This window comes from Pyrus communis, chromosome 7 (assembly GCF_963583255.1).
Source record: "Pyrus communis chromosome 7, drPyrComm1.1, whole genome shotgun sequence".
Lineage (NCBI taxonomy): Eukaryota > Viridiplantae > Streptophyta > Magnoliopsida > Rosales > Rosaceae > Pyrus > Pyrus communis.
In genome coordinates, this window is record NC_084809.1 from 4852352 (window position 1) to 4879645 (window position 27294).

A 27294-nucleotide genomic window follows, 5' to 3' on the forward strand; every position below is an offset into this window, starting at 1 on the left:
TGAGCATTAGGAACAGGAAAATACTTTTCATGGATTTCGAGTGCATTAATCTTGGGGTTAAAACGCAACATACTTCTGGTAAGATTATATGTCACACGGTGCTTTGTTGGTTGATATACTCCTATGGCGCTTATGCTTTCAGCATCGAGAGACGGTAGCATTGCCAAGCAAAAATACTCCACTTGCCTCTGATTGACACCCAACCAAAAGGCACTGGGAGGGTGCACCACCATATCAGCACCTACAAAACGGAATGTGGTATTGGGAAGATTCTCAAACCCTGGTCTTGACCCTCTGGCCTTTGGTAGCACAAATTGAAAACTCACGGCGTTTGGATTCTCGTTATGCCAGGAATCCTAGACAAGTAATTCACCAGTGCTTGTTCCAACATTTCGTAGGCTGGTCGAACAATCCATGAGTAATTACTTAACAAAATGTTCGGGTGGGATTTCTAGAGGTGTTCCTGCAAAATGTCTGTCATGTTCACAAAGTACGCACCAAATGCACCATAATTGTACATGTCCGTGTTTTGAGAATATCGACTAGTTGGTATATAATCTGCACCAATTTGGAAAAACGTAGTGCGGCTGTGATTGTTATTGACCATTTTTTGGAGGCAATATGAGAACCTCCCTGAACTGTAGAGCCTAATTGGCCGATAAGGGAGTGAGGTTTCCATCCCAACCCTAATATGAGTGAAACATTACCTCCCTCAGAACCATAGTGATCCATGTCTTGCTGATTAGTACCACCCCGAAAACCATGTTTGAAATCTTCTCTTTAAGGAACCTTGAGTCTGAATCAAAAGTAAAGGTTTCTAGTGCAAGTTAACATTCAGTAACAGAACATCTTCGTACTCCAAACGATATGTGCAAAAGTTTCCACGGCATATTCCAGGTCGGCAAAGGCGGTGGCTACCACAAGCGAGTCTCTGATAAGAAGAGGACTTTGAACTGTTGAAAATTGGTTGTTTTGGTAAAGGCAATGGTGTCCTTGATCTCTACACCCTTGACATTGGATCCATATCAGGCGACTCCCCGTGTCCATGTGAAGAAAGTAAGAAATAGATGATGACCTCCTTAGTCTGCCCATGCTCACTTTCGCAATGAATGCAGATCCCATTTGATGATCAACTATTGGGCTCTATCACCACAGGTAGCAAGAAAAGTTTTTGGCCTAGGTATTATACAGGGTAATGTTAGGGAGATTAGATTTGTAGACAAAATTTTATAAACAAAAGGACATAGAAGTTGATGATTGGTTTATTACTTAACCGTTGATAAACGTGTTCATTCCTATTGATTACACATCATTTAGTTTGCAAATTTTGTCTACAAATGTAGTCTTCCTAACATTGTCCTATCATATATATATATATATATCACTATAAGAAAACATGATTAAATGACAACAAACACTCGTCATAGAAAATGAAAATGCATCACAATATGTGATGCATTTCCACCGTCACATATTGATTGACATTCTGAGTTGCTTATATAAAAGGATGACCTCAACCCAACAAGGCTTCTCAGTTTGCAAAGGTCAGGAGGGGACAGTGAGGGGGGACATCTATCGTACGCAACCTTATCATTGCTTTGCAAATAGACTGTTTTCACAACTCGAACGGTGATCTTTCGGCCACAGGGGTGAAAATCCACTCTAAGAAATTATTATACATGGACACACAAATTAAGGGGTCTACGCAGCAGTTGCCACATTTCTCCATAGAAGAAAAATGAATTATTACATTAAGATGACTAACTAACCACTTTCACCCTCATCTTTTATTCATCTGTAGTACAAATTGAATATTTATAATTTCTTTCTGCACTAACAGGACGAGTACATGAAGCTAGAGGAGGAGTGTTAAACCCAGTAGCCGGAATAGTTGCAAACCTTGAGATTCCGAAATGTCGTAAATATAGTTGGTTTTCTCAGCTTAAGTGACAAGACCCCATATCCCAAGTAAGGTTTGGCCACAAATTCTTTCCTTAAGTTCCCTTGGACTTTCATAACACAAGTAGTCTGGGATTTTCCATAGCCAGCCAAAATTTTAGTTTTATCCTTCTTTGATATTCCTTGTGCATCCACTCTCAAGGGATCATAAATTGCTTTGTTGATGTCAGCAAGCAATTCTGTTGGGGAGTCAAATGCATTTGTAGAATTGTAAAACATCTGAAAAACTTTAACGCAGAAGAGGTGGAGTTTTTTGCATGCCTCTGGCATAACATCACCATTGATGCCATTAATAACCAGAGCATGTTCTAGAAACTCTTTCTTCTTTTCATCCAACATCTTTTGTATGATTCCAATTGATTCTTCAGCCCCCAAATTGGGATTTCCCTTCATGTGTAGCAGAACAAGGTTTGGTTTCCCCTCCTCTTCCTCCCTCTGCAATTAAATCATTAATTTCAATTTTCCCCACTAGTTAATATTACTAAACATGATGACAACTAATAAAAAATGCGTCATTATGAATTTCTCGAGAGATTATCCAGTCTTATTGTGTGACGTTAAAACACAAATTTCTCCTCATATACCTGATAGCTTTGAATTTCGTTCAAAAGCCGTGTCAAAACCATAAGTGAATTTGTAAGTGGATGGCTTTGAGGGGACTTGAGGATCTCTAATTCTGGAGGTGTACTGAGCAGAAGAGCAGCTGAAAGAAGAATAGTGTGTGAAGCAACAGAGCATGTGGCTACCTGGAGGTATTCAACAATTGACGAGGGATGCCCATTTCTGCTCCATTCTGCTTCCTTTAACCAGCTTACAAATGTTTGCTGCCACTAAATTCATTTCGGCAAAATTAAAAAAAAAGAAAAGAAAAGAAAGAATAAGTAACACATTTTTTTTACCGTTATGTCGACTAAATTCATTTACCGAAATTTAATCTTACTAGATCCTGGAGATAACTCTTTATGTCATATCCATTTTGATTGAAGAATTGCCAAGAAATGTCATCAACAAAATCTTTGAGAACCTTGAATATAGTTTTTCCATGTCCATCCAATCCTTCGTCCTGCCATCTGATTTTTAAGGATGAACACATTTAATTACATAAAAATAATACTATGAGTTACTGCTTTATGTTGGGATGCATGCACGAATTATATATAACTTCAGTTACATAACATGAATGCGAGATTCAACACATAACAGTGAGCTATGTAGTTTTATATAGGGAATTTTAACGAAAAACTCCGGGTATTGTTTACTTTAATGAAAAACCATATTTTTACACTAAAAAGTCAATTCTGGTACTATTCACTTTACCCTTTATTTTATTCTTATCGTGAAAACTCAAAGTTTTCAAACTATTTTCATTAGTTTTCTTTTTTATAGGGAACTTTAACAAAGTTTTCAAACTATTTTTATTAGTTTTATTTTTTATAGGGAACTTTAACTAATTTTATTTAACCAGCAGATACAATAATTATAGTTTAATGTATGTAGTCTACCTCTTGACGGCATTGGCAAGAGCTTCCAATTCATTCATTGGACCTTCCTTATCAAAAAAATCATCAGCAACTGTAACAATTACTGCACCTTTGGCAAGTGCCAGCCGTACACTTGACAGGGAAGAATGTGATACTGTTGAAGCAACGGCGAAATAGCAGTACGCGGTTTTCTGTCGAGCAAACCCCATTTCAACAAGACCCATGCCCTTTGACCACCTTCACGATTAATTATATTTTCACCCAAAACAGAAAAAGAAAATGGTTTCCATGATTAATTAACTCCAGTATTAAAATAAAATAAAAAATTGGAAATTCTGCATTATCTTTTACTAAAAAAGGTACTGGTGTTTACTTATTTTGTTTTTGGGCAAATTAAAGAAAATAAAATCTTTAGTGAAAATGTGGAGAGTGAATACGAACCTTTCTAACTCCTTTAATTCATTTCTGAACATGGACTGCCGTAGTGTATAATTCTCGATAGCAAGTTGTAGCAGCATGCCGTTGCTTTGACATGGTAATCTGCAAGGTATTAAGTAATTGAACTGCTTAGTCGGAGATTTGACTGCCTTAATGTATTTAATTAGTTAGTACTAATTTAATTACCCGTAGGATAAGCCCCTTCCTGTCCATGGACCAACAGACTCTTCCCTCTCAATGAACTTCCTGTGCTCCAGATGATCCAACCGAGCAAGCCATGGAATACTAATTTCATGCTTAATCTACTCAAGGGAGATATGCAACAAAATTAATTAGCAGATGATTAAATAACTAAATTATAATGATTGAGCATATATTCTGTTTTATTTTGCATATTTTTATTCATATTTATCCTGATTATTTGTCATATAAACCTGGTCTTGCAAGTCAGTCATACTGGTAGGCCCAACCAAATTCTTAGAATCTTTCAATGTCTGCTTTTCTAATATTCTTCTACAGAACTCCTTAACATCCTCAAGCTGACTTTCTCCTGTAAAGGTCACGTCAGTTGCCCTGTATACATTATATATGGCTCGCAGAAAAATTTCATGGTGCTCTTCTATGTAAACCATTTTATCTTCATCATCAAGGAACCAGCAGAACTTCCCTGCAAACAGTAACAACTTTTAGCATGTAGACAAATAAATAAACTGAATTTTTCTTGACAACTAAGTTACACCATCGTAGCAAAACTAGCAACAACAGGTATGAAAGTTATCACTGTTGGGAAAAAAAACTTAGAGTACACAACTCTAACACAAGTGTTGGAGAGACAACACAAGTAAACTAATTACTTGTATTACACACACAAAATATTACAACACAAACTATCAAGGACACACATGGGAAGCTATGATACTCACTCACTTTCTAGAGACAAACTCTAGAGCACTCACACTCTTACAAGACTACTCTTTGTTCTCACTCTCACTTGCTTGCTTGCTTACAAGCTTGCTTGGTTGATTTGTTGATTTGTTGATACAAATGGTGTGGATGCCTTCTCCTTTTATAGGCATGGATGAAACCTTGGAGAAGCATGGACACACAATGCTAGAGATATCTAGATAATTCCACTAACTTCCTAAGCTAGAATTATCTACACTAATCTTGCATGTTGGTGGAAACCTCACCATTCTTCTAGACTCTTCCACCAACTTAAGAAACAACATTCTAGTCATTTCTACAAAGTACTACTTTAACTTGGATAATCTAGCTAACCAACCTTAGTGAATGTTCTAGAATTCTTTATTCTAGATTTGTGTAGGTCCTTTAATGAGATGGGGTTGATTTCTTTAACACTCCCCCTCAACACCATCTCATTCTTCTCTCTACGCTGGGTTAACAACGCTTCATCTTGAACACCCATTTGTATGAGATGGGTTTCACATTTCTTGGCCTTGCCACTGGATCCCAAGTTTGATATTTCTTTAACGCATCGACCTCTTCTCTCAACTTTGAAGCACTCAGGTCCAGTTGCTTCTTCTTCTATGGCTGTGCTAACGTATCTCGGATTTTGCTTCCAGATTCTTGTTGACCTCCTTAGTTGTGATTGTGGAGTTGATACTTCCACTTCACTAGATCTAACTTCTTCAGTTTTCCAATGACTCTTAGGTACTTCTTTCTTGACATCGTTACCATCAAGCAATTCCTCGAGCTCATCTGGACTCGATTGGATTTGGGCAGCTTGGTCTCCCATTTTCTCCTGCAACATATCTTCAATCTCTCTTGAGTCAGGCAACACTTCATTTTCTGAGCACCACCAAGAAGATGCTTCAGCATCCCATTCTTCATCCATAGCTAGATATGCTATGGCGTCCCAATCATCTTCACTTTTCTTCTCTGAGTTGGCAACATTACTTTCTACAGGCTTTTTGAACCAGCAATCATTCGCCATATGGCCCTTCTTTCCACAATTGTAACACTTGCCCTCAAATCTTTTATTATTCTGGGACTGACCACGATTGCCGTGATACTTCGGAGCTCCCACTGGCCGAGAACTCCCTCCTCCTTGATGACCTTTTTCCTTGTCACCATTTCTCTTAGACCCACCACCAGCACGCTGCTTAAAGCTGCCTTTACTTTTGGTGTAGAGCGCTTCCTCCTCACCTTTTAACGAGACCCCTCCCATTTGCTTTGCCAAAGCTTCTTGATCGGCAAGCAAATTCTCGAACTCAACAAGTGATGGTTGGGTCGGCCATCCTTGTCCAGCGGCAACGAAGCCTCGATATTCGGGTCTCAATCCATGGATAATTATTCTTTTTATCCTGGATTCTACAATGGCAGCACTAGGATCTAATTCAGAAATTTCACGGCAAATAGACTTTACCTTGTGGAAATAATGCGCAATCGTCATGTCCCTTTGGGCCACTGATAACAACTCGTTCTCGAGAAGCTGCAGTCTTGTATCGTTCTTCTTTGAAAAGAGTGTGGCGAAGGTGTCCCATGCTTCTTTTGGTGTCTTGGCCTTCCGTATGTGCTCTAACATGTCATCTTCAACTGTAGTTTTTAAGGCAAACATGGTCTTACCTGCCTTGATCTTCCACTTCCTCAAAACGCCACTGGTGTCTTCTTCTGGCTGCGTAACTTCATTACCGCCAACGACATCCCAAAGATCTTGGCCTTGTAGGTAAGACTCCATACACGTCGCCCACGTGTTGTAATTTTTGTTGTTCAACTTCTTGATTACTCCAACAACTTGAAGATCTCCCATCATGTCGGCAGAGCCTTGATAAGCCGAACAAGATTAACGAATAATCTTGCGAAGTACTAAACTTCTCATGATTCTCAAAAGCTTTAATAGAGACGGTCCCTGATCGTACCGCTCTGATACCAATTGTTGGGGAAAAAAAACTTAGAGTACACAACTCTAACACAAGTGTTGGAGAGACAACACAAGTAAACTAATTACTTGTATTACACACACAAAATATTACAACACAAACTATCAAGGACACACATGGGAAGCTATGACACTCACTCACTTTCTAGAGACAAACTCTAGAGCACTCACACTCTTACAAGACTACTCTTTGTTCTCACTCTCACTTGCTTGCTTGCTTACAAGCTTGCTTGGTTGATTTGTTGATTTGTTGATACAAATGGTGTGGATGCCTTCTCCTTTTATAGGCATGGATGGAACCTTGGAGAAGCATGGACACACAATGCTAGAGATATCTAGATAATTCCACTAACTTCCTAAGCTAGAATTATCTACACTAATCTTGCATGTTGGTGGAAACCTCACCATTCTTCTAGACTCTTCCACCAACTTAAGAAACAACATTCTAGTCATTTCTACAAAGTACTACTTTAACTTGGATAATCTAGCTAACCAACCTTAGTGAATGTTCTAGAATTCTTTATTCTAGATTTGTGTAGGTCCTTTAATGAGATGGGGTTGATTTCCTTAACAATCACGAGTATATATAACTAGAAAAAGTAATATTAAATAGACTAACTCTTTAAACCACATTTGTAAATTATGTGATGTTTCGCAATAAAAAAGCATATATGAGCAATTTACTATTAATTGATCCTTACGAGGAGATACTGTATAACCGTCTAGTCTGAGAAGTCGAAATGCGAGTGAATCTTTATATAGTTGTAACGCCTCCTTGCTCTTTGGCTCTTCGCAACTGATGTAACTTCTGCTTTTTTTTTTTTTTTTGAAAAAAAAAAAAAAACCAATTAATCAACCAGATAGTGTGCATATATTGCTTAGTGATGAATATTAGATAGTCACCTGTAAACTTGTCCCAGCATACTTTTTATCTCCGCCATGAAATGCTCTGCCAGTCCCAGCCTCTCAATCCGATTAATGAGGCAAACCCTTAGAAGGTCTTCATCCATGGGGTAGATTGCAGGAACTGTACACGTTTATAGAATTGTCTCACTCTTTAAGTTCATGTGGTTTATTTGTCACGATACATTTTTGTTGTGAGGTGTATATCTAAAGTTGTAAAATGCTCCGAAGTGTATGATGGTTTGGAACTTTTAAAATATTAGATCTTAATTTTTATATTTTCATTAAAAATTTAACGGTTAACAAATAGTAATTACGATACTCCGAGATATATCGTGCGTGCGTATGTGACATTTGTACTGGTGACAGCAGACTGCGCATTGTAGACCAACAATCACATCATAGGAAGGAAAAAACAAAACAAAAACAAACTTTATTGGGAATTTTGGCATTTTTCAGATGGATTTGACTTGCATGCATCATGCATGCTTTTATTATGTATGTCCCATGTACCTGAGAACCCACATCTTTGGACGATAGAATCCAACTTGGACAAAAACTCCTTGCGTCCTGTCTTCATGAAAGCGTAAGCAATAGCTGATGGGGATTGGATAAACAGTCCATCTTCCTCACTTTGGGATATTAGTAGAGTCTCGTTGGAGTTAATATCATATGTTTCAGGCAAAGCTTCGAGGTATTGCATAAACTCTAGTGAATAGTACTGTTGCTGATCACCACTTTGCACCAACCTGCTGCTACAACGAAAATTAGATTAAATATTTAGAGCTGTTCGATAAACATTCCATTTTTAGTTTTTTTTTTTTTTTTTTTAACTTTTTATAGAATGAAAGTAAGATGGTGAGTGGTATGAGGGAGGAGGGAGAAATGGACAATGCCATAGAAAATTAAAACCCAAACTAGATAAGAAAACCTATGATAAAACTGTTTCAGTTTTTAGTTTTCATGTTGCCTATCATTTTATGTGTATTTTTATCCGCATTCTTCCCATCACCAATCCTCTCTGTCATAATTTATCCCTCATTTCTTCCTTGTATTTCCTCTTTATTACTTAGTTTTTGTATCTCTACAAAAGAAGTTAAAGTACAGTTGTAAAATCAAAACTATATATACCTGTGCATTTGAAATATTTGTTTTCTCTCTTGGAAGACTTGTTCTACCAGCGCTGTTGAACCATGAGAAAAATAAACACGCAGTCCTTTGGTCTGTGCAAGTTCCACCATTGCTGGGAAAACAATCACAAACCACTCAGGAAAAGTACCATTTTGCTCTTCCAGTAGCTTCTCTGTACTTGCATGGATGAATGCCAGCCCTAAACAATAAATATAAGAAAAATTTGTAACAACCAATTACTCCAACTGCAAAAACAGGTATTTTCCATATTTAATTTTTTTTCCAGGGTCGGGTCCAGTTACGAAATTTGATCAACTAGTTTCTTTTACTTACCTTTCTGAATGGCATCATAGCCAACATCCCATGTGGTAAGTGCAACAATGCACGCAAGAGTTGAAGTGAGGGACCCTAGGGTTGGAACATGATCATCATCTCCCCAAAAGCCTCGTATGCTTTGGTGTTGGAGCACCCAATCCAAGCATCCCTTGAACAAGGGTTCATCTGATCCTCGATGAGGATTCGGAATCATAGACAGCCACGCAGTGTCGTAAGGAGAAGGAGGAACAAGAGAAACAAGATCAACATCCGGTGAAAACAGTTCTTGTTTAATTTTCATTACAAGATTCTTAACCAAAACTTCTTGAGAATACATGAGATATTGTGCTTTTAGATACTCACACGCTCACAAGTACTTAAGTACGTACACTTCTTTTTTGATTTTGTTATGTCTAGCAGATCAAGCCTATGATTTCTATGATATTTATAGAGAGCTACAAGCATACACAAACTAATTTCCCCGCGTGCGCAGACCTAATAAATCAAACTCCACATTTTTCTCGGACGAAGTTTCGATACAATTGCCGCAGTCATTAGGTTCAGTTGACGTCAACCCATTTGTTACATATACAGTTCAACTTTCTTTATGGTATTAGAGTAAGGTTGTCTCATGTGTGAAGCCAAACGACCACACGCGACCCCGTTGTATTGTTCATGTGTTAAGCTTGAAAATTCGTCACACATAAGAGGGCGTGTTGAGAATGATCAATCCTACATTGATGAGAGGAGATCTTGCATGAGTTTATAAGTAAGTTTGACTACTTTCCATATTACCAATTAATTTTATAATGAAACCTCAACTTTATCTATAAACGACATCATTAACGAAAAGGTCATTGTTGCAAATAAATGAACATGAGTGTCCAAAAAGAAGACAAATATAAGAATCCATATGAACTCATGCAGGAGTGGATGAGTTGCGTGGATATGATGTATGCGGAGCACAGACATTCGTGTCCAGTTCTCAAAACCTTACTACCAGTTAATGCATCCACAATGGTGTGTGCTGTACAAGGGGAACCATGTGTGAATCACATACATTCGTGTCCAGTTCTCAAAACCTAATTTACCACCATTTAATCCATCCACAACCGTGTGTACCCTGCTAAGGGGAGATGCCCTCATGGTTGGCCCCTTTAATTAATTAGCTTCTTGTACTTTTACCAAAACAAAATTGTGATAGAAACGTGGGTTGCCCTTGTGGTTTGGCCTTTTAAGTAAGTATTAATTGCTTCTTCCCTTATTGTTGTACTTTAAGTTGTTAATGAACAATAATACTGGAATTCCCAAAAAGAATGTGAAAAAACATAAGGCTTGATTGATAATATAAAAGATAACAAACTAAAGGATAAGATGACCTCTTTATAATACAACTTTTTTTTAAACAAATGATATTATCTACACTAGGGGGTGGTGAAGGGGGCAAAGCCTCATCAGCCATAATATAAAAATTCCTAAGAATCCTAATTGGAAATGAATTAACAAAATAATAAAAAGGGTCCTAAAATATTAAAATCCCATTTTGTGCTAGCAAACAATAGAATTCGGCTAATTAATACGTCTCATACATCACAACAAAACATTGAGTTTGACTCGTGTCACTGTTCTCTTTGAAATTATGGTTCATGGCCTCGCATTGGACATCAAAGCTCAAATCCACAATGCTTTGTTCTTTTGAACTCATCTGTGCATTTCGACTTAATCTTTTATACACTTTACCATTTAATGTACATCAAGTTTTAACCCTACTTCACGTTCAGATTGAGCCTCCAAGTGAAGAGTGCAAAGAGAGAAATGAAGACAGATGTTTTATGAATCCACAATGGTGTGTGCTCTGCAAGGGGAACCATGTGTGAATCACATACATTCGTGTCCAGTTCTCAAAACCTAATTTACCACCATTTAATCCATCCACAACCGTGTGTACCCTGCTAGGGGGAGATGCCCTCATGGTTGGCCCCTTTAATTAATTAGCTTCTTCAAAACAAAATTGTGATAGAAACGTGGGTTGCCCTTGTGGTTTGGCCTTTTAAGTAAGTATTAATTGATTCTTCCCTTATTGTTGTACTTTAAGTTGTTAATGAACAATAATACTGGAATTCCCAAAAAGAATGTGAAAAAACATAAAGCTTGATTGATAATATAAAAGATAACAAACTAAAGGATAAGATGACCTATTTTTTTAAATAAACGATGTTATCTACACTAGGGGGTGGTAGAGGGGGCAAAGCCTCATCAGCCATAATATAACTTAAAAACCCAAAAATTCCTAAGAATCCTAATTGGAAATGAATTAACAAAATAATAAAAAGGGTCCTAAAATATTAAAATCCCATTTTGTGCTAGCAAACAATAGAATTCGCTAATTAATACGTCCCATACATCACAACAAAACGTTGAGTTTGACTCGTGTCACTATTCTCTTTGAAATGATGGTTCATGGCCTCGCATTGGACATCAAAGCTCAAATCCGCAATGCATTTCGACTTAATCTTTTATACACTTTACCATTTAATGTACATCAAGTTTTAACCCTACTTCACGTTCAGATCAAGCCTCCAAGTGGAGGGTGCAAAGAGAGAAATGAAGATGGATGTTTTATGATCATTGGTTGTTATATTATCACTGCCATGTCAGTCAAAATTGTTAGAATATTTGTTAGGTTGTTAAGCTCATATATTAGGAATGGCAACTCACAAATGTAGTTAGTTAATCATTTTCTCATAAATATAGAAGCCTCATTTCTCTCTAAATTTTCTCTCCAGTTCTCTCTCTAAACTTTCTCTCTAGTTCTCGATCTTTCTCAATTCATCATTATTCTTGATTTTTCTAAATGTAGTTAATAAGAAACCCATATTACATGTTCATATCAAACTTACACGAACACGATCATCTCATAATTTAAGTTGAATAATGTCTCATCTTTGTCATGACTTAATTTTTAACTGATTAAGTCTCGTCTCTTATAGATTAACTTTTCGGCCCTTTCCCATTTCTTAACAAACCAACAGTAAAGAAAATGTGAAGAAATCTTAGAGACGTGGTAATAATTTAGAGAGAGAACGATGTAATTTCTGTATGTTGTACTTGTATTAAAAGATGTTTACAACTGTGACTCTCCTACTATTTATTGTAACTAGGAAACATGAGTAAGTAAGCTCCTAACTACCTAACAACCCAAAGCAGTTAATAACATTATGTCTGCAGACTGGCCATCAATTCTATGAGGTGACTTCTCATCTCCATCATATTTTGTGGTGACTTCTCTGTCTATGTGGGGGCAATATAGTACCAGGATAGTTTTAAGGATATTTTTGATAAAGATGAACTCATATATATATATATATATATATTTTTTTTTTTTTCTTCTCTCGGTGACATGGCTAAAGATAAAGATGAACTCATCATAATGGAGATATGATGGCCGGTCGTAATACTCAATCTTGACTTCCTATTTAAGCATGGCAGTTCTAATTGTCCTTTGATTCTTATTGTGAGTTTTGATTATAATTTCTACATATATAATTCACATAAAGATGGTGAGACAATGATCTCATCGCTACCAAAAAATAATTTACAAAAACAAAATTGACTCACTTGTTTATACATTTTTTTATATAGCATGTCATTGTATATTGTACTCGCTTGTATTTAAAAATGTATAAATAAATGTATCAGTATTTTGTGTCTAATAAATAACATCACTTGGTGAATACAAAATCGCTCTGTTAGATTTAAATTTTCTTCTCATCGGAACTATTATTGACTTTTAATTAATCATTACTAAAACCCAATTAAAAAAGGGTAAGTATCCTAAACTTCTACCACACTATTTGAATTAGTATACTAATTAATCCACGAGCTTGCACAAGGTTGAATTTCATGAATCTAAGATATAGTATTACTAATTCGACAAAAAAAAAAAAAACTAAATTATTAAACTATTATAACATGAGTTAATACTGCCGTTTAGTACAAAAAATAAATAAAATAAAAATTGATGCCCCAGGGCTGAGGGCAGCTGGCCGACATATAGGTAATGCTTGGTACGTGGGACGGGACGAAATGTAATGGGATAAGGCGTTCCGTTCTATGTTTGGTGTGCCTAAAAATCATGGAACGCGCTGTCCCGTGGAATGGATTTTGGTCACTTTTTCATTCCACCTTTCCCCCATGGAACGACTCGTTTCACCCCGCGGAACACAAAATTGTATTTTTTTGAACAACAATACCCCTCTTCTTTTTCATTAATTACATTGTCTACCTCCCTTTCTCTCCTGTAACCTCCCTCTCTTCTACCCTCGTCTCTCTTGTAGCCTCCTTTTCCTCCACCACAAACCCAGCAACCCAACTGCTAACCCAATCCCAACAAACCCATCCGAACCCAACCATGGCTGCAACTTCTTCTTCGGTGCCGTCACCATAGCTAGGCCGACGACGACGAGGACGCTGCACGGAGGATGATGACGACGCTGCAGGGAAGACGATGACGAAGCAGCAGAAATTGATTGAAATGAATTTGCAGATCCGACGATCCCACGAAGCCTTTGTAAATTGAAAAAAAAAAAAAAAAAAAGAGGGAAAATTTGAAATAGATCCAATTTTATAGACTACATTTTGAAATAGGTCCAATTTTTAGTAATTTTTGACTTTTGAAATAGGTCCAATTTTTAGTTATTAGGATCTATTTCAAAAAACCTCAAAAAAAAAAAAACAATTTGGGATTTTTCTGTGTTTGATTTGAAGAGAAAGAAATTAAAAGAATCTGGAACCCTAACACCTCCATTCCCAGAATTTCTGTGTTTTTTATCTTGTAATTGTTTGGGGAACTGATTGGTTGCCGAGAAAACGAAGGAAAACGAAACTGAATTGTCGCTTGTTGATGAATTATTCCCCTGCAAATTTGGATTTGATCTGTTTTGTGAGAGTAGAAATTGATAGTGGCATTTTGTTTTTCTTTCCATGCTTGTTGAGATGCGGTTCAGGTTGATCCGGAGTCTCATGATCCAGTTGTTCATGTTAATGGCGTGAGCTACTTGTTTATACAGCATAACAATGTTTACTTGATGACTGCGTCCAGGCAGAACTGCAATGCCGCTAGTCTTCTTTCTACACCAAATAACAGACGGAACAAGGCTAATTTAATCATTTAATCTTTTGGTTCCGTTCCGTCTTGCGCTTACCAAACGTAAAACGGAACAACCCTTCCGTTTCGTCCTGTGCATACCAAACATATCATGAAATCTTCATTCCGCTCCGTTCTGTCCCGTCCTATTCCGTTCTGTCCCGTCTGCATACCAAATGGTACCGTATGAACTTTTCAACGTGGTAACACATCAATCTTTGATCAACCACGCTACACGTAAACTTTACATTTTCAAAGATCGAATCAGATGATTAAATTTCTGTGTTAGAGATTATAACCCTAGACCTTCATTAATACAAAATTTATTACGTTTACTCATGTTCTTCTTTCACTTATCACAAAAATTTCGTGTTTACTAAATATGTAGTACATGGTAGCCGTAATATCCGAGATCGAGCAAATACACACGTGTTTGCCCAAAACAAACACAACTAGTCTGAATACTGAGATGGTCCATGATTTATGAGAGAGGATCCTCATCGAATCCTCTTTGTGAGGATCCCAAGAATCCTTAAATCATATTTGTTTATCGTATATCGAGCGTCAATTGTTGTCATGTACTGTTTATATTCAATTTTAAATAAAAAAATTTACAATGATGTCTAACCGCACGATATACGATGAACGAATGTTATTGAATGATCCTCAAAATTCTCACAAAGATAATCCAACGAGGATTCTCCTAGATGATTTATGACCACAGCGGCCTACAAATGCGAGGATTGAGACTAAAGCAGCAATCTGTCTAATCCCGATTACTTGCATGAGGTTAATTAATGTAAACCTAATAATGGTCTTAAACAATATTCTTAATCATGTTGAAAGAAAAGTCCCAATTTGTATTGTGTGCCTGCAGGTCTGATTCAATTTGTCTTCTTTACTTCTATAGTCCCCCGATATAAAATTTTCGGCTTTACTAGTACGTACGTACCTTGGTCGTGATCCATGTGGATTAATGTAGACTAATTAAACGACAAGTAACAATTATACATTTCGGCGTTGTACGCACCAGTGTCAAATCCAACAACCACAAATAATATATGCAAGTTCAAAGCACAGCACTCACAACCACTTCAAGTGGTCTAGTAGTAAGAAAGCGAACTGCTGTTCTTTATCAAATAAAAAAATATAAGAGGTTTTGAATTCGATGCTTCAAGCCTGTGAGTCTACTTAATTGTGATCTCGGACAAATTGAAATCTCTCATAACCTCTCCGGATCCATAAAGGGTAGTTAACCTTAACTTGCCACCTTTTTTTAAAAAAAAAAAGAAAAAAAAGCACAGTACTCACGATAATCTGGAATTGTTATGTAATCTTACTATCTTTCTTTCCTTGTCCAACCCCTTCAATCAAAAGAGGCAATCAAACATAAGAACTAGAGTTGAGGAAACAGAGTGAGAATCGAAGAAAGACGAAAAGTTAGTAAAACCATGCATATATTATTGGCTTATTTTGAGCATTGGAACTCGATTTCGATTCCATTTTACTCTCTTAACCTCAAGAGTCGACACTTTACTCATTGAAACTAGATTTTGATTTCACTTTGCTCACTGAAACTCAAAACTCGCAATTTTACTCATTAAAACTCAAAACTTGTCATTTTACTTCTTAAAACTCAAAATTCTTTGTAGATTACCTTGTTTCTATTTTTTAAAGTAAGTTCATCCATTTAAACTTTAGAATTGGTAATATGCTAAATTTTCCCCTGAAATAAATGAATAGTAAAGAAGGAAAAAGAACCATCTTCTCTTTTGACCAGTCACCTCCATTAAGAACATAAAAACATAAAAAATAACGAAATCAATGAATCTAATAAAAAGGTGGCCGAAGATGGAGGGGGAAGGGATGAATATATGGACAATGATTACAGAGAAGGGTCAAAGAGATAAAATCCAGGAATTGTTTTTGCTATTTTTCTTACTTTTCCTTTTTTAAATATACAATGTTTGAAAATATATTTTATTTTTTTGTGTCAATCTATGTCGCACCAATTTATTGGATATGTGAGCTTTTATAGTTGTGCCACGTCAGCCATAAGTGGACCTTAATTGTGTCACATGAGTAGACTTAACAGAATAAATAGAAACAAACCAAAGTGGAGTGAATATTGAGTTTCAAGGGCAAAGCGAGATCGAAATCAAGTTCCAGGGAACAAAGTGGAGACTTTTGAGTTTCAAGGGACAAATTGAGATCAAAATCAAGAATTATACAGAGCAAAGTAGCGACTTTTAAGTTTTATGAGGCAAAGTGGGATCGAAAAGCTAAAAATAAGCCTATATTAGTTTGTAAACAACCAGAAACAAAGCCCAGCACGCGGTAACTGGGCTTATGAATACCTGAAGGTTGAAAAATAAAAGGAAGTAAAAAGCCCAAATAAATTTCTGTAAGCAACCAACCCAAAAAAAAAAATAAAAAGAAGAAAAATGCACTACTACAAATGTAAAAAGGTCCCACCGAGATTTGAACTCGGGTTACTGGATTCAGAGTCCAATGTCCTAACCACTAGACCATGGGACCGTTGCCGGTATAATCTTTGAGCTGGATTTTAATATACACTCCAACTTCAAGCTTCACCATTCACCGTTTCAGGCTTTCAGCTCCACTCGCTAAGCACACAGGCGAACAGAACACCGAAAACCATGACGAGAAGAACCCTGCTGAGACCTCCCTTTTCTCTCTCAGCAGCCCGTATTCTTCCTGCAAGACCTCCCCGTCCGTACAAAAATGGCGGGTCTTCATCAGAAGCTTCGAATTCTTAGTCGGCGTCAAGTTTCAGCTCAAATCCCAGGTGGGTTTTCACCAACTCTCTCCCTCCTCCCGAATGGGTAGAACCTTTCAATGACGTCACTGACGTAGTATCAAACACACAAAACTTCGAACCATCTCGGTTGGTCGCTCAAATTCTCAATCTTTTAGATGGGTCTCCAACGATGGAGGCCAATTTAGACTCTTACTATCGCACATTCTTGATCAAATTGTCTCCTAATTTTGTTTCGTATGTATTGAAATCTGTTGAGCTTCGTGGGAAAACTGCATTGCGGTTCTTTGGTTGGGCTGGTAGGCAGAGGAAATATCATCAGAAGCTTGAATGCTATGAGTCTTTGATTGAACTTTTATATGCGTGTGGTGTGATTTGGACCACATTCGATGCGTTCTTGTTAAGCTTAAAGAAATGAACTTTTTGATGACTTCTCGGGCAGCGAAATCTTTGATTAAAAGCTTTGGATGTCTTGGGATGGTTGATGAGCTGTTATGGGTTTGGCGTAGAATGAAGAAGATTGGGATTGAGCCTAGTTTGTATGCTTATAACTTTCTATTGAATGGTTTGGTGAATTTGATGTTTATTGAATCAGCTGAGCGGGTTTTTGAGGTTATGGAAGGCGGGAAAATTGCACCGGACATTATGATTTATAATACAATGATCAAAGGTTATTGTAAGGGAGGGAAAACCCAGAAAGCAATGGAGAAGTTTAGAGCTCTGGAGGGGAGGAATGTGGAACCTGATAAGATTACTTATATGACTTCAATACAGGGGTGTTATTCAGAAGGAGATGTTGATTCGTGTTTGGGTCTTTACCAAGAAATGGAAGAGAAAGGACTTGAAATTCCGTCTCATGCATATAGTTTAGTGATCAACGGCTTTGCAGAGGAGGGAAATGTGAGGAAGCATATGCTGTTTTTGAAGATATGATTCGAAGGGATGTAAAACCAATGTGGCAAACTATACAGCATTGATTGATTCGTATGCGAAATGTGGGAGCATTGAAGAGGCAATGAAACTTTTTGAGAGGATAAAAAATGAGGGACTTGAACCAGATGAGGTCACTTACGGGGTTATTGTCAATGGATTGTGTAAGAGTGGGAGGGTGGAGGAAGCAATGGAGTACTTTGAGTTTGTGAAGGCAGAGGGATGACATTAACGCTATGTTTTATCCTAGTCTAATCGACGGTCTTGGAAAGGCAGGGAGGCTTGATGAGGCTGAAAGGCTCTTTGATAAGATGGTGGTGAAGGGATGTCCACATGATTCATATTGCTATAATGCCCTTATCGACGCCCTAGCTAAATGTGGAAAAACTGATGAAGCATTGGCACTCTTTAAGAAAATGGAAAAGGAAGGTTGTGATCAGATGGTTTATACATACCCAATACTCATCAGCGGACATTTTAAGGGCACAGAAATGAAGAGGCATTGAAGCTCTGGCACACGATGATTGATAAGAGCATCACACCGAATGTTGCTTCCTTCAGGGCCCTCTCTATTTGGGTTTGTATCTCAGGCAAGGTAGCCAGAGCCTGCAAGATTTTGGATGAGCTAGCGCCAATGGGTGTAATTCCTGAGACAGCTTTTGAAGATATGATCAATGCGTTATCCAAAGCTGGTCGTGTCAAGGAAGCTTGCAACTTGACCGATGGAATTGTGGACACAGGTAGGGAAATACCAGGACGAATCCGAACTGTTCTAATCAATGCCTTGAGGAAAGCTGGCAATGCAGATTTAGCTATGAAGTTGATGCATAGTAAGATAGGTATTGGGTATGACCGAATGGGTAGCCTCAAAAGGCGAGTGGAGTTCCGAATTCTCTTTTACAGTTTAAGTCTTAATAAATCTGTATTTCTAAGAAACTTTGTTTAGCTAATTCAAAGATGGCACCAGATTTCGCTTACCATCAAAAGATGTAGAATTGATGTTCATTCTCCAATCCTCGTATATTATACCATTCAATTTATTGCAGAGTGAAGATTTCTAATTTCATCACTACTATTATATTCAAAGTTATTTTATTCAATTTTTTGTCAACTTAAATTACTTGACACACTTTAGAGTATAATACTGTCATTTTCTAACCTATAAGCCCTTAACATTTCATATAGGTTGCGAATCTAACGTCTAATTTACCATCCGAAGTTAATTAACACTATTTCTTTATGAAAAACTATCAATCTATCCTTCAATGTGTTTCACATGCAAGTAATGCGACTTAAATTGACAGAAAATTGAATATAGTAGCTTCGAATATAATGTTAGAGATGTAATTGGCAAATTTTTATAATTCAAGGACATAATTTTCACCGAGGTGATAATTCATGACCTAAATTGGCAGTTCATCCTAATAAAAATTTTGCGGGAAAAATCTAATCCTTTTTCCTTTTTGATCAAGGGCGAGGGGGAAAATTGAACTTGGAACCTCTTTCGACATTTTGAAGAGAAGTAGCTTAGTAATATGTCTGGTAAAAACTGTCATATTCAAGAACTTTGGATTGGTCCTTAGGTAGCTTTAGTCTGGACTCTGGAGGGAATCAAAGGTTAAAATGACCTAATATTGACCTGCATATTCGACAGGGTAAATAATGAATCGAGTTGTTATCCTCCTCCTCACGGGGGTCTACAATCCACCCACCACCCGAGAAAGTTAAAAAAGAAGAAGAATTGTAGGTGATTTTCAACGTTCCATCAATGACTGTTAGAAACTTTAGCTCTTCAAGGTTTCTTAAATAATAAAATTGCAGAGTGAAGATTCAACCAGACGGGGATAGTATAAACTCTTGAAAAAGCAACTCAACTGAGTAATATATTTCCAAGAATTATAAGAATTATATTGCTTCCTAAGTTTTACCTATTCTAAGAATTATACTTCCAAATTAATTTCTTGTCGTGGTGTTCATTCCGCCTTGGTGCCATTTCATTTTCAGGGTATTTTATAGTTAATCGCTTTTACTGCTAGTGCTAGAAATCTTTAAGCTTAAAAAAAGCACAAATATGAAGGTTCCCATTCGACTTAGTGTAGGAGTCCTTAAAAAGTGTATGGGAACCTTCATATTTGTGCATGGGTGTATTTTATAGTTAATCGCTTTTCCGTTATCATCCGTTTTGAACTAGTAAAGAACAATGGATAACAGAAAACTCAAAAAATGCATAAACAATGGTAAAGAACAAAGTTACCATCCATTTTGAACTAGTGAAAGAGAAGGCTAGTTTGTATTGCAAGTTGCAACTGTACTGAAGTTATGAGACTTATTGCTCCTGCAGGCGAAGGCCCATACCCCAAGGAGTACAGTTATCAATCTGTGTGTTCCCTTTGAATCCCTGTCAAAATCAAACCTTCAGCCCGGATATTTTTGTGGCTATGCCACAGCGAGCATCTACAGTCTACACTGATGCTTTGATGAAACCGGGATAAAGGATGGGTCCCCGAGAGCAAGTTGAAGGCAGTGTAGAGATTCTTATAGGCCAAAGTCTGGTATATACCCTACTCGTATCAGCGGTTACTTTCATCATTTGCAAAGATGCTTCTCTTTCTAAGCCTCTACTTTGTGCATTTGTCCTTTGTTGTTTGAATGTGGCTTTTTATCTTGATGTCCTTTGAATTGAAGGAGTATTTTTTTCCCCTCTTAATATCTCTCTTATTCCTTTTTTTCCTATTTGAATGGTCACGATTAAACTACGTTAATATCTTATATTATTTTTTGATAGAGACAATAAGACAAAAACCAATGTGTAAGAAGAGGGAAGGGAAGGGGATGAGAATAGGAAGGGAGAAAATACTACTCTCTTATAATTTTGGTCATCTGGTTTGAATCCTTTTCAAATTTTATTTTTCTGTTTTTTTTGTATTTTTTGTTTTTCCCTGCTGTTTTCTTGCACCAAATGTGATTAAACTGCTAACTGAAAAACTTTGCAGTGTTAGAACTTTCGGGTTTTGCAATGCAGAGGGATTCACATATAACATAGAATGGAGCTGAACTCGTAGTCCATTCTTTTGTTGACTAATGTCATCTGTAATAAGGTACATTTATGCGCTTTATCTTTTGTTCTGATTGGAAGGCACAAAGCCAAGCGCAGTGACATTCCAAGATTCATACAATCGACCATACATAGTAGAATAAGATTTTATTGTTGTTGTTGTATCTTCTGTTCTGATTCTTCATATTGGCAAATATATTGTTTCTTCTTCGCTGTCATCCTCTTTGTAGCACCCACCCCCTTTTCCCTTGGAACAAAGTGCCCCTTTTCCCTTGGAACAAAATGAAGTATCAACTCTTGGACAAATAAAAGTCGGTGCTTGCTAGTGACATCTCTGGACAGTAGCATACAACAAGTGAGTCACCAGCTAGTGGCAAATTGCAAATGAATAATATCAACCATACAAATGGTCACGTTAATTTCGTGTATCTAATTGATGATTCTCCCATCAGTAATGTCATTATATTAAAATCTGTTCATTCTTAATGATGTTCTTGCAGAAAACTAGTTGAAATTGAAGAACTTGTCCTTTTATTTCTTGCAAGAGTTTGCGTAATGTTCTTTCGTATGAATTGGTCCTAACTATATCTACTGATACAAGATGATTTCACTTACATGTTATGAGAGGGAATTTAGAACAAATCACTCTATTGCTCTACTTAATTACTAATGATTTGTAATTATAACATGATAAGACCCTTAATAGGCTCGGGGAAGCCAGATTACAGCAAAGCTAAAAGCAATATGCTTTGAGCCAAATCGTAAACGAAGAGATAAAAGTGAGAGGGAACAAAGGTAAACATCACATCTTAAATCACAAAGCGACTTTAGGCAGAGTATTACATCAAGAGATTTTATCAACTAATCAAAGTTCATTAACACCTTTTTAATTAATCATTGGGTTTATTATTATATCAAGTGAAACTATTCGGAAGGAGGTTTATTTTTGTGAGAATGATTTTATAGATAACTTGATTTGAGTGATCTTACAGAAGTTTCTCTCGAGCAAAATTGAAACCCCACATGATCTGAAAAAGGATTATGGCTTCTGATTGAGTGGCTCCTAAACTGACACTCAGATGCTTGATTAAATTCATCACAACTAAATTCTTCAAAAATAATATATCTTCTGGACTATATCAATTGCATCAGGCTTTAACAGGTGTGCACATGACCACAAATAGTGATGTGACATGGAGAAAATGAAGCTACAAAATTAATTTGTGTATGTTGATGAAGATATAAACGGTCCTAAGCACTAAGCACATTTAGGAGGCAGGGACCAACCGAGAATTGAAGCTTTAACCACAACAGTTGTGGATTATCCACCAAGAAACGTGGGACACTACACCATAATCTGCACTAATGCGGGAAGTGTTTGTATTTCCAATTTGTTATTTCTCCATTATCGTTATTTTATTAGGAAAACTAATGAAAATAGCTTGAAAACTTTGAGATTTAATGATAAAGACAAAATAAATGGTAAAGTGAATAGTACCATGTTTGACTTTTTAGTGTAAAAATATGATTTTTCATTAAAATGAATAATACCACGGATTTTTCGTTAAAATTCCCTATTTTATTTTGTATTTCTAGTTTTGGATGGACAAATCAAAGGATAATTGAAGAATATAATGAAAAAAAGATTGGGATCCTAAGCATACTCTAATGAGAGTACGATTTTCATGCTTATCAATTTTTGATGTTCTAGTCTTCCGTGGATAATTTAAAGAAGAATAAGAAATAAACTAGATGTGTGAATATAACTATTTTCCGTTCCATGATTTTAAATTGCATTGTCTTGATCTTCTATCCTAGTAATTGTGGGTTGTCGACTAGCTAGTCGAGAAGGGAACCCTAAACCCTAGATTTGATAATATATATACTTGTTTGAGTGACATTAAACTACTTGACTATAATAGATTTAAGTGACTTGTAGATTTGATCAATGGAGTTGTCATGGTAGTTAAGCAGGGTGTTCATCATTTATCCTTATGTCATATTGTAGAAAATCTTCAATATCATCGATATATATCTTCAAGTCAGTGCAATGTCTCACTCATTATCTTATAACTAAGACACTCACGTAATGATATATTCGCTGCGAAATAATTGATTTAGTGTCCACCTACATCTGTGCCACAATGTCATAAAATCCTTTTAACAGAAGGGGAAATAGCTAGAGCATGGTGCTGTAAACCTAGCTGTCAATTTTGCTGATTGACTTGGTCCCCTGCAACCCTTGTCCTCATGTCTTATCGTTCAAAAATCTCTCTCTCTCTCTCTCTCTCTCTCTCTCTCTCTCCTGAAAAGGATGACACTCTGTAGGTGTGGTTTACAAACCATCGTACAATTCTAAGATCGATGGAGTAGAGAGAGAGAGAGAGAGAGAGAGAGAGAGAGAGAGAGAGAGAGAGAGAGAGTTGTGCAACCAACATTAGAAGGTTGGTTAAATTTTTGAATAAACGACAGGTTTCATGGATAGATTGGTTGATTTTTGAATATATATTGTGGTTGTTTCTGAATATATGTTGTGGACTATATAATCATACACTACATGCTACAAATTTAGTATGCCCCCACTAAAAATTGTAAGCTGTAACGACTTTGTTCTTTGTTATTATTTTTTTATGCATTATTTCCTCTTCTGAAAACCCAGCAGCCACAAAAACTTCTCCAATGGAACCATCTGTGTGTGGAGAAGACGATATCGTTAGGTGGTTTGAGGACGTGACGGAGAAGGCAGGTTCAGTTCAAACGCAGACGCTCCGGCGGATACTTGAACTGAATTTCGAAGTGGAATATCTCAAGAAATGGTTGGGGGACATCGAAATCCAAGAGGTAGATGCGTGTCTGTTGGAATCACTCTACACTTCTTTGGTGCCTCTTGCTTCACATGCAGATTTAGAGCCTTACATTCATAGAATTGCAAATGGGGAATCAGGCCCCATTCTCACAAAACAACCTATAACTACTCTCTCCTTAAGGTTAGCTTCTTAATTATATTCATTAAAGTTGAGGTGTGTTTCAATTATTCCTTGTAAATATACTTTATTTTCCAAGTCTGAATATCTATCCACCTAGTTTGGGTCAAATTAGAATATTGCTAGAATAAACTAGAAATTTTTTTTGTTCTATTGGATTCAAGGAATAAAACCATTACCTGTATATGTTCACACTTTGTAGAAGGGTCTAATGGTCTCCTTTGGTTACATTTTCTCTAGTTCTGGAACCACAGAAGGAAGACAAAAGTACGTACCGTTTATGCGCCACAGTTCACAGACCACTCTTCAAATTTTTAGGCTGGCTGCAGCTTATAGATCAAGGTTTAAACTTTCTCTCTTAAATTTCAGTCCAGTATTCGAATTCATTAGACTGTCATATATGTAGGTAGCTATTTTTACAGCTTTTCATATTTATATGAAGTTATGAACCTTTATATTTACAATTATATGTCAACAGCACTAGTTAGAATAATATTCCAAAAGTATTAATTTATACTTGTTTAACCGTGGCTCTGTAATTTTACTTTTTTCGTCTTAATCGTAGGGTTTATCCGACGAGAGGAGGAGGGAGGATCTTGGAATTCATATACAGCAGTAGACAATTCAAAACGAAGGGAGGATTAACAGCAGGAACAGCCACAACTCACTACTACGCCAGCCCGGAATTCAAAATTAAACAAGAAAAAACCAAGTCATTCACTTGCAGCCCCGAAGAGGTCATTTCGAGCGGTGACAGCAAGCAATCAACATATTGTCACCTTCTCCTCGGCCTCTTCTTCTCCGAACAAGTAGAGTTCATAACCTCCACCTTTGCGTACAGCATAGTGCAGTCCTTTATCGCCTTCGAAGAGCTCTGGAAGGAGTTGTGCATTGACATACGAGACGGCACTCTTAGTAAACGAATCAATCTCCCCAAAGTGCGAAAAGCGGTCTTGGATATCATCTCCCCAAACCCAATTCTGGCTTCGAAAATTGAAGCTTGTTGCGAGGAGTTGGAGGATTTGGATTGGTTTGGTCTGATTCCCAAGCTTTGGCCCAACGCCAAGTATGTGTACTCTATAATGACAGGATCAATGCAGCCGTATTTGAAAAAACTCCGGCGATATGCTGCGGAAGTGCCGCTAGTAAGTGCAGAATATGGATCAACTGAGAGTTGGATTGGAGTGAATGTGGATCCCTGTTTGCCTCCGGAGGAGGTGACATTTGCAGTGGTGCCAACTTTTTCCTACTTTGAGTTCATACCACTTCATAGACAGAAGCAAGATTACAATTTGGTCATTGATGATTTCATAGAAGATAAACCAGTACCAATGTCACAAGTCAAGGTTGGACAAGAGTATGAGATTGTCCTCACTACTTTCACTGGTAAGTAATCACTGGTGTTTTTCTATGTTTCTCACATTCTTTTCTTTTTCTTACCAAAACCCGTAAAAAAAATTAAGTGACAAAAATACATACTAGTGTCCATAAATTATTTTGTATAGTCTAATTCTACATAGAAAAACCCTAATGCCCAAGTCGAAGCATGTACATTTTAGGTTTGCATGAATTTTTCTTTAATATCGTTAATAGTCTAACTCAACCTGTTGTTCCAACAAAAATAATCACGTGCGAAAAATTGAATTATCAAAATACTCTTTAAAAGTGGCGACTTGTCATTCTATAACAAAATCCCTTTTTTTTTTTTTTTTTTTTTGGGGTAAACTCTATAACAAAATCACTTTAGAGCCTTAAATTGGACATGTTTAAGCATCGATCATTGGTACATGCCTTCCTACAAGAAACAAAAGCATGTGGACTGTCGACTATTTAAATATCAGCGGCAATCATGGAAAAATCTGGTCCCCTTCCCTTGACACGTGGACCACAAGTTGCAATTTGGAAAAATTAGGCACTTATAAACTTATAGGGTGCGTAGACAAAATTAAGTCCACAATAACATGGTCAAAAGAAAAATGCTACATAGACCAATATTTTAAACCATTTTTTTCAAACCACATTGCGAATTCTAGATCCCTAGTAGGATCTTCATGATGTATTGATCAGATGGAAATAAAGGCAAAATTTTGTTTTTGTCTATATCTCTAAAAAGACTCGAAATTTGTTAATGTACGTTAATTATTTTAATTGGCTAGGATACTTTGCTTGTTTTCTTTTATTCGAGTTCAAATTTAGCTTTTTATAAATTGCTTTTTGTATAACATTGTATTTTTGCTGTCTATATTTTTCAGGACTTTATAGGTACAGGCTAGGAGATGTGGTGGAAGTGGCAGGTTTCCACAATGGAACTCCAAAATTGAACTTTATATGCAGGAGAAAGCTTATATTGACAGTAAACATAGACAAAAACACTGAAAAGGACCTTCAAATGGTGGTGGAGAGAGGCTCTCAACTATTGAGCAAGTCCAAAGCAGAACTGATTGACTTCACAAGTCATGCTGATGTCCTGACCCAACCAGGCCACTACATAATATACTGGGAGATCAAAGGAGAAGTTGAAGAGAGGGTTCTTGGTGAATGTTGCAGAGAAATGGATGCATCTTTTGTGGATCATGGTTACGTTGTCTCGAGGCGAAGTAATTCGATTGGACCTCTAGAGCTTCGGATTGTGGAGAAGGGAACGTTCAAGAAAATTTTGGAATATTTCATAGGAAATGGATCGGCATTGAGCCAATTCAAGACCCCTAGGTGCACTAGCAATAAGGTGCTCTTGAGCATTCTCAATTTATGCACCACTAAAAGGGTTTACAGCACTGCATATGCTAATTAGCAACAGTATTGTATTTGGCAAAAGGATATGGAGGGTTAAATTCTTCCGGATCAGAGAAGTTACATGTCAAAATCATGAGTTTGGATCCAAAATAAAGTTTAACTTTATCTAATGTCGCCAATTTATTTGTAGAGTTTTTGTGCACATTCAATGTATAGACATTCCTATAAGTGAAGGATAAAAACGACAACTTCTTCAAATTATAACACATAAAAGTAAAACCGTTTGTTAAGAAAACAATAAGGGATATATTAGTGTTAGTCGCGGTTTCTGACAAAGTTATCATTCAAACTTGTATAGTTTCTTAGGATTTAAATATTAATGGACCCCTTCGTATACAACAAGCACAACCACTACCATGAATTTTGAGGATGAGCTAGGGGTGTTCGTGGCAGCAAATTGTGGGAATTTTGAGGATATCTTCTCTCCTCTTCAGTCGGAAGCTATGGCTTTCAGGGAGGGTTTGGCTTGGGCAGTTGATAG

At 36.9% G+C, this 27294-nt stretch overlaps 1 protein-coding gene, 1 non-coding gene and 2 pseudogenes across 3 annotated transcripts; 2 read left to right on the top strand and 2 right to left on the bottom strand.

The window, feature by feature from the left end:
• Window positions 1-1470: 1470 nt before the first annotated feature.
• Window positions 1471-9442, bottom strand: LOC137741086 (S-linalool synthase-like; annotated as a pseudogene).
• A 7296-nt stretch (window positions 9443-16738) lies between these two features.
• Window positions 16739-16810, bottom strand: TRNAQ-CUG (transfer RNA glutamine (anticodon CUG)). Its single transcript has one exon. It is a non-coding gene; the product is annotated as a tRNA-Gln (tRNA).
• Window positions 16803-18969, top strand: LOC137739423 (pentatricopeptide repeat-containing protein At1g03560, mitochondrial-like; annotated as a pseudogene).
• A 4462-nt stretch (window positions 18970-23431) lies between these two features.
• On the top strand, window positions 23432-26918 carry LOC137739991 (indole-3-acetic acid-amido synthetase GH3.10-like). Of its 2 annotated transcripts, XM_068479768.1 has the most exons (5): window positions 23432-23480; window positions 23699-24023; window positions 24261-24362; window positions 24586-25406; window positions 26273-26918. In XM_068479768.1, exons 2-5 carry the CDS (start codon window positions 23716-23718, stop codon window positions 26809-26811), a joined length of 1770 nt encoding a protein of 589 aa, XP_068335869.1. In that variant the 5' UTR covers window positions 23432-23480; window positions 23699-23715; the 3' UTR covers window positions 26812-26918. The 2 variants fall into 2 exon arrangements, with proteins under 2 accessions (XP_068335869.1, XP_068335868.1); XM_068479767.1 differs by lacking the exon at window positions 23432-23480 and having other exon boundaries at window positions 23522-24023.
• Window positions 26919-27294: the final 376 nt, after the last annotated feature.

What these genes read in the sequence shown, in the direction of transcription:
- LOC137739991 (XM_068479768.1), top strand. Translation starts at nt 23,716, where the DNA reads ATGGAACCATCTGTGTGTGGAGAAGACGATATCGTTAGGTGGTTTGAG. An exon ending in ATAACTACTCTCTCCTTAAG is followed by an intron (nt 24,024 to 24,260) that starts GTTAGCTTCTTA and finishes CATTTTCTCTAG; the next exon opens with TTCTGGAACCACAGAAGGAA. An exon ending in TGTCCTCACTACTTTCACTG is followed by an intron (nt 25,407 to 26,272) that starts GTAAGTAATCAC and finishes TATATTTTTCAG; the next exon opens with GACTTTATAGGTACAGGCTA.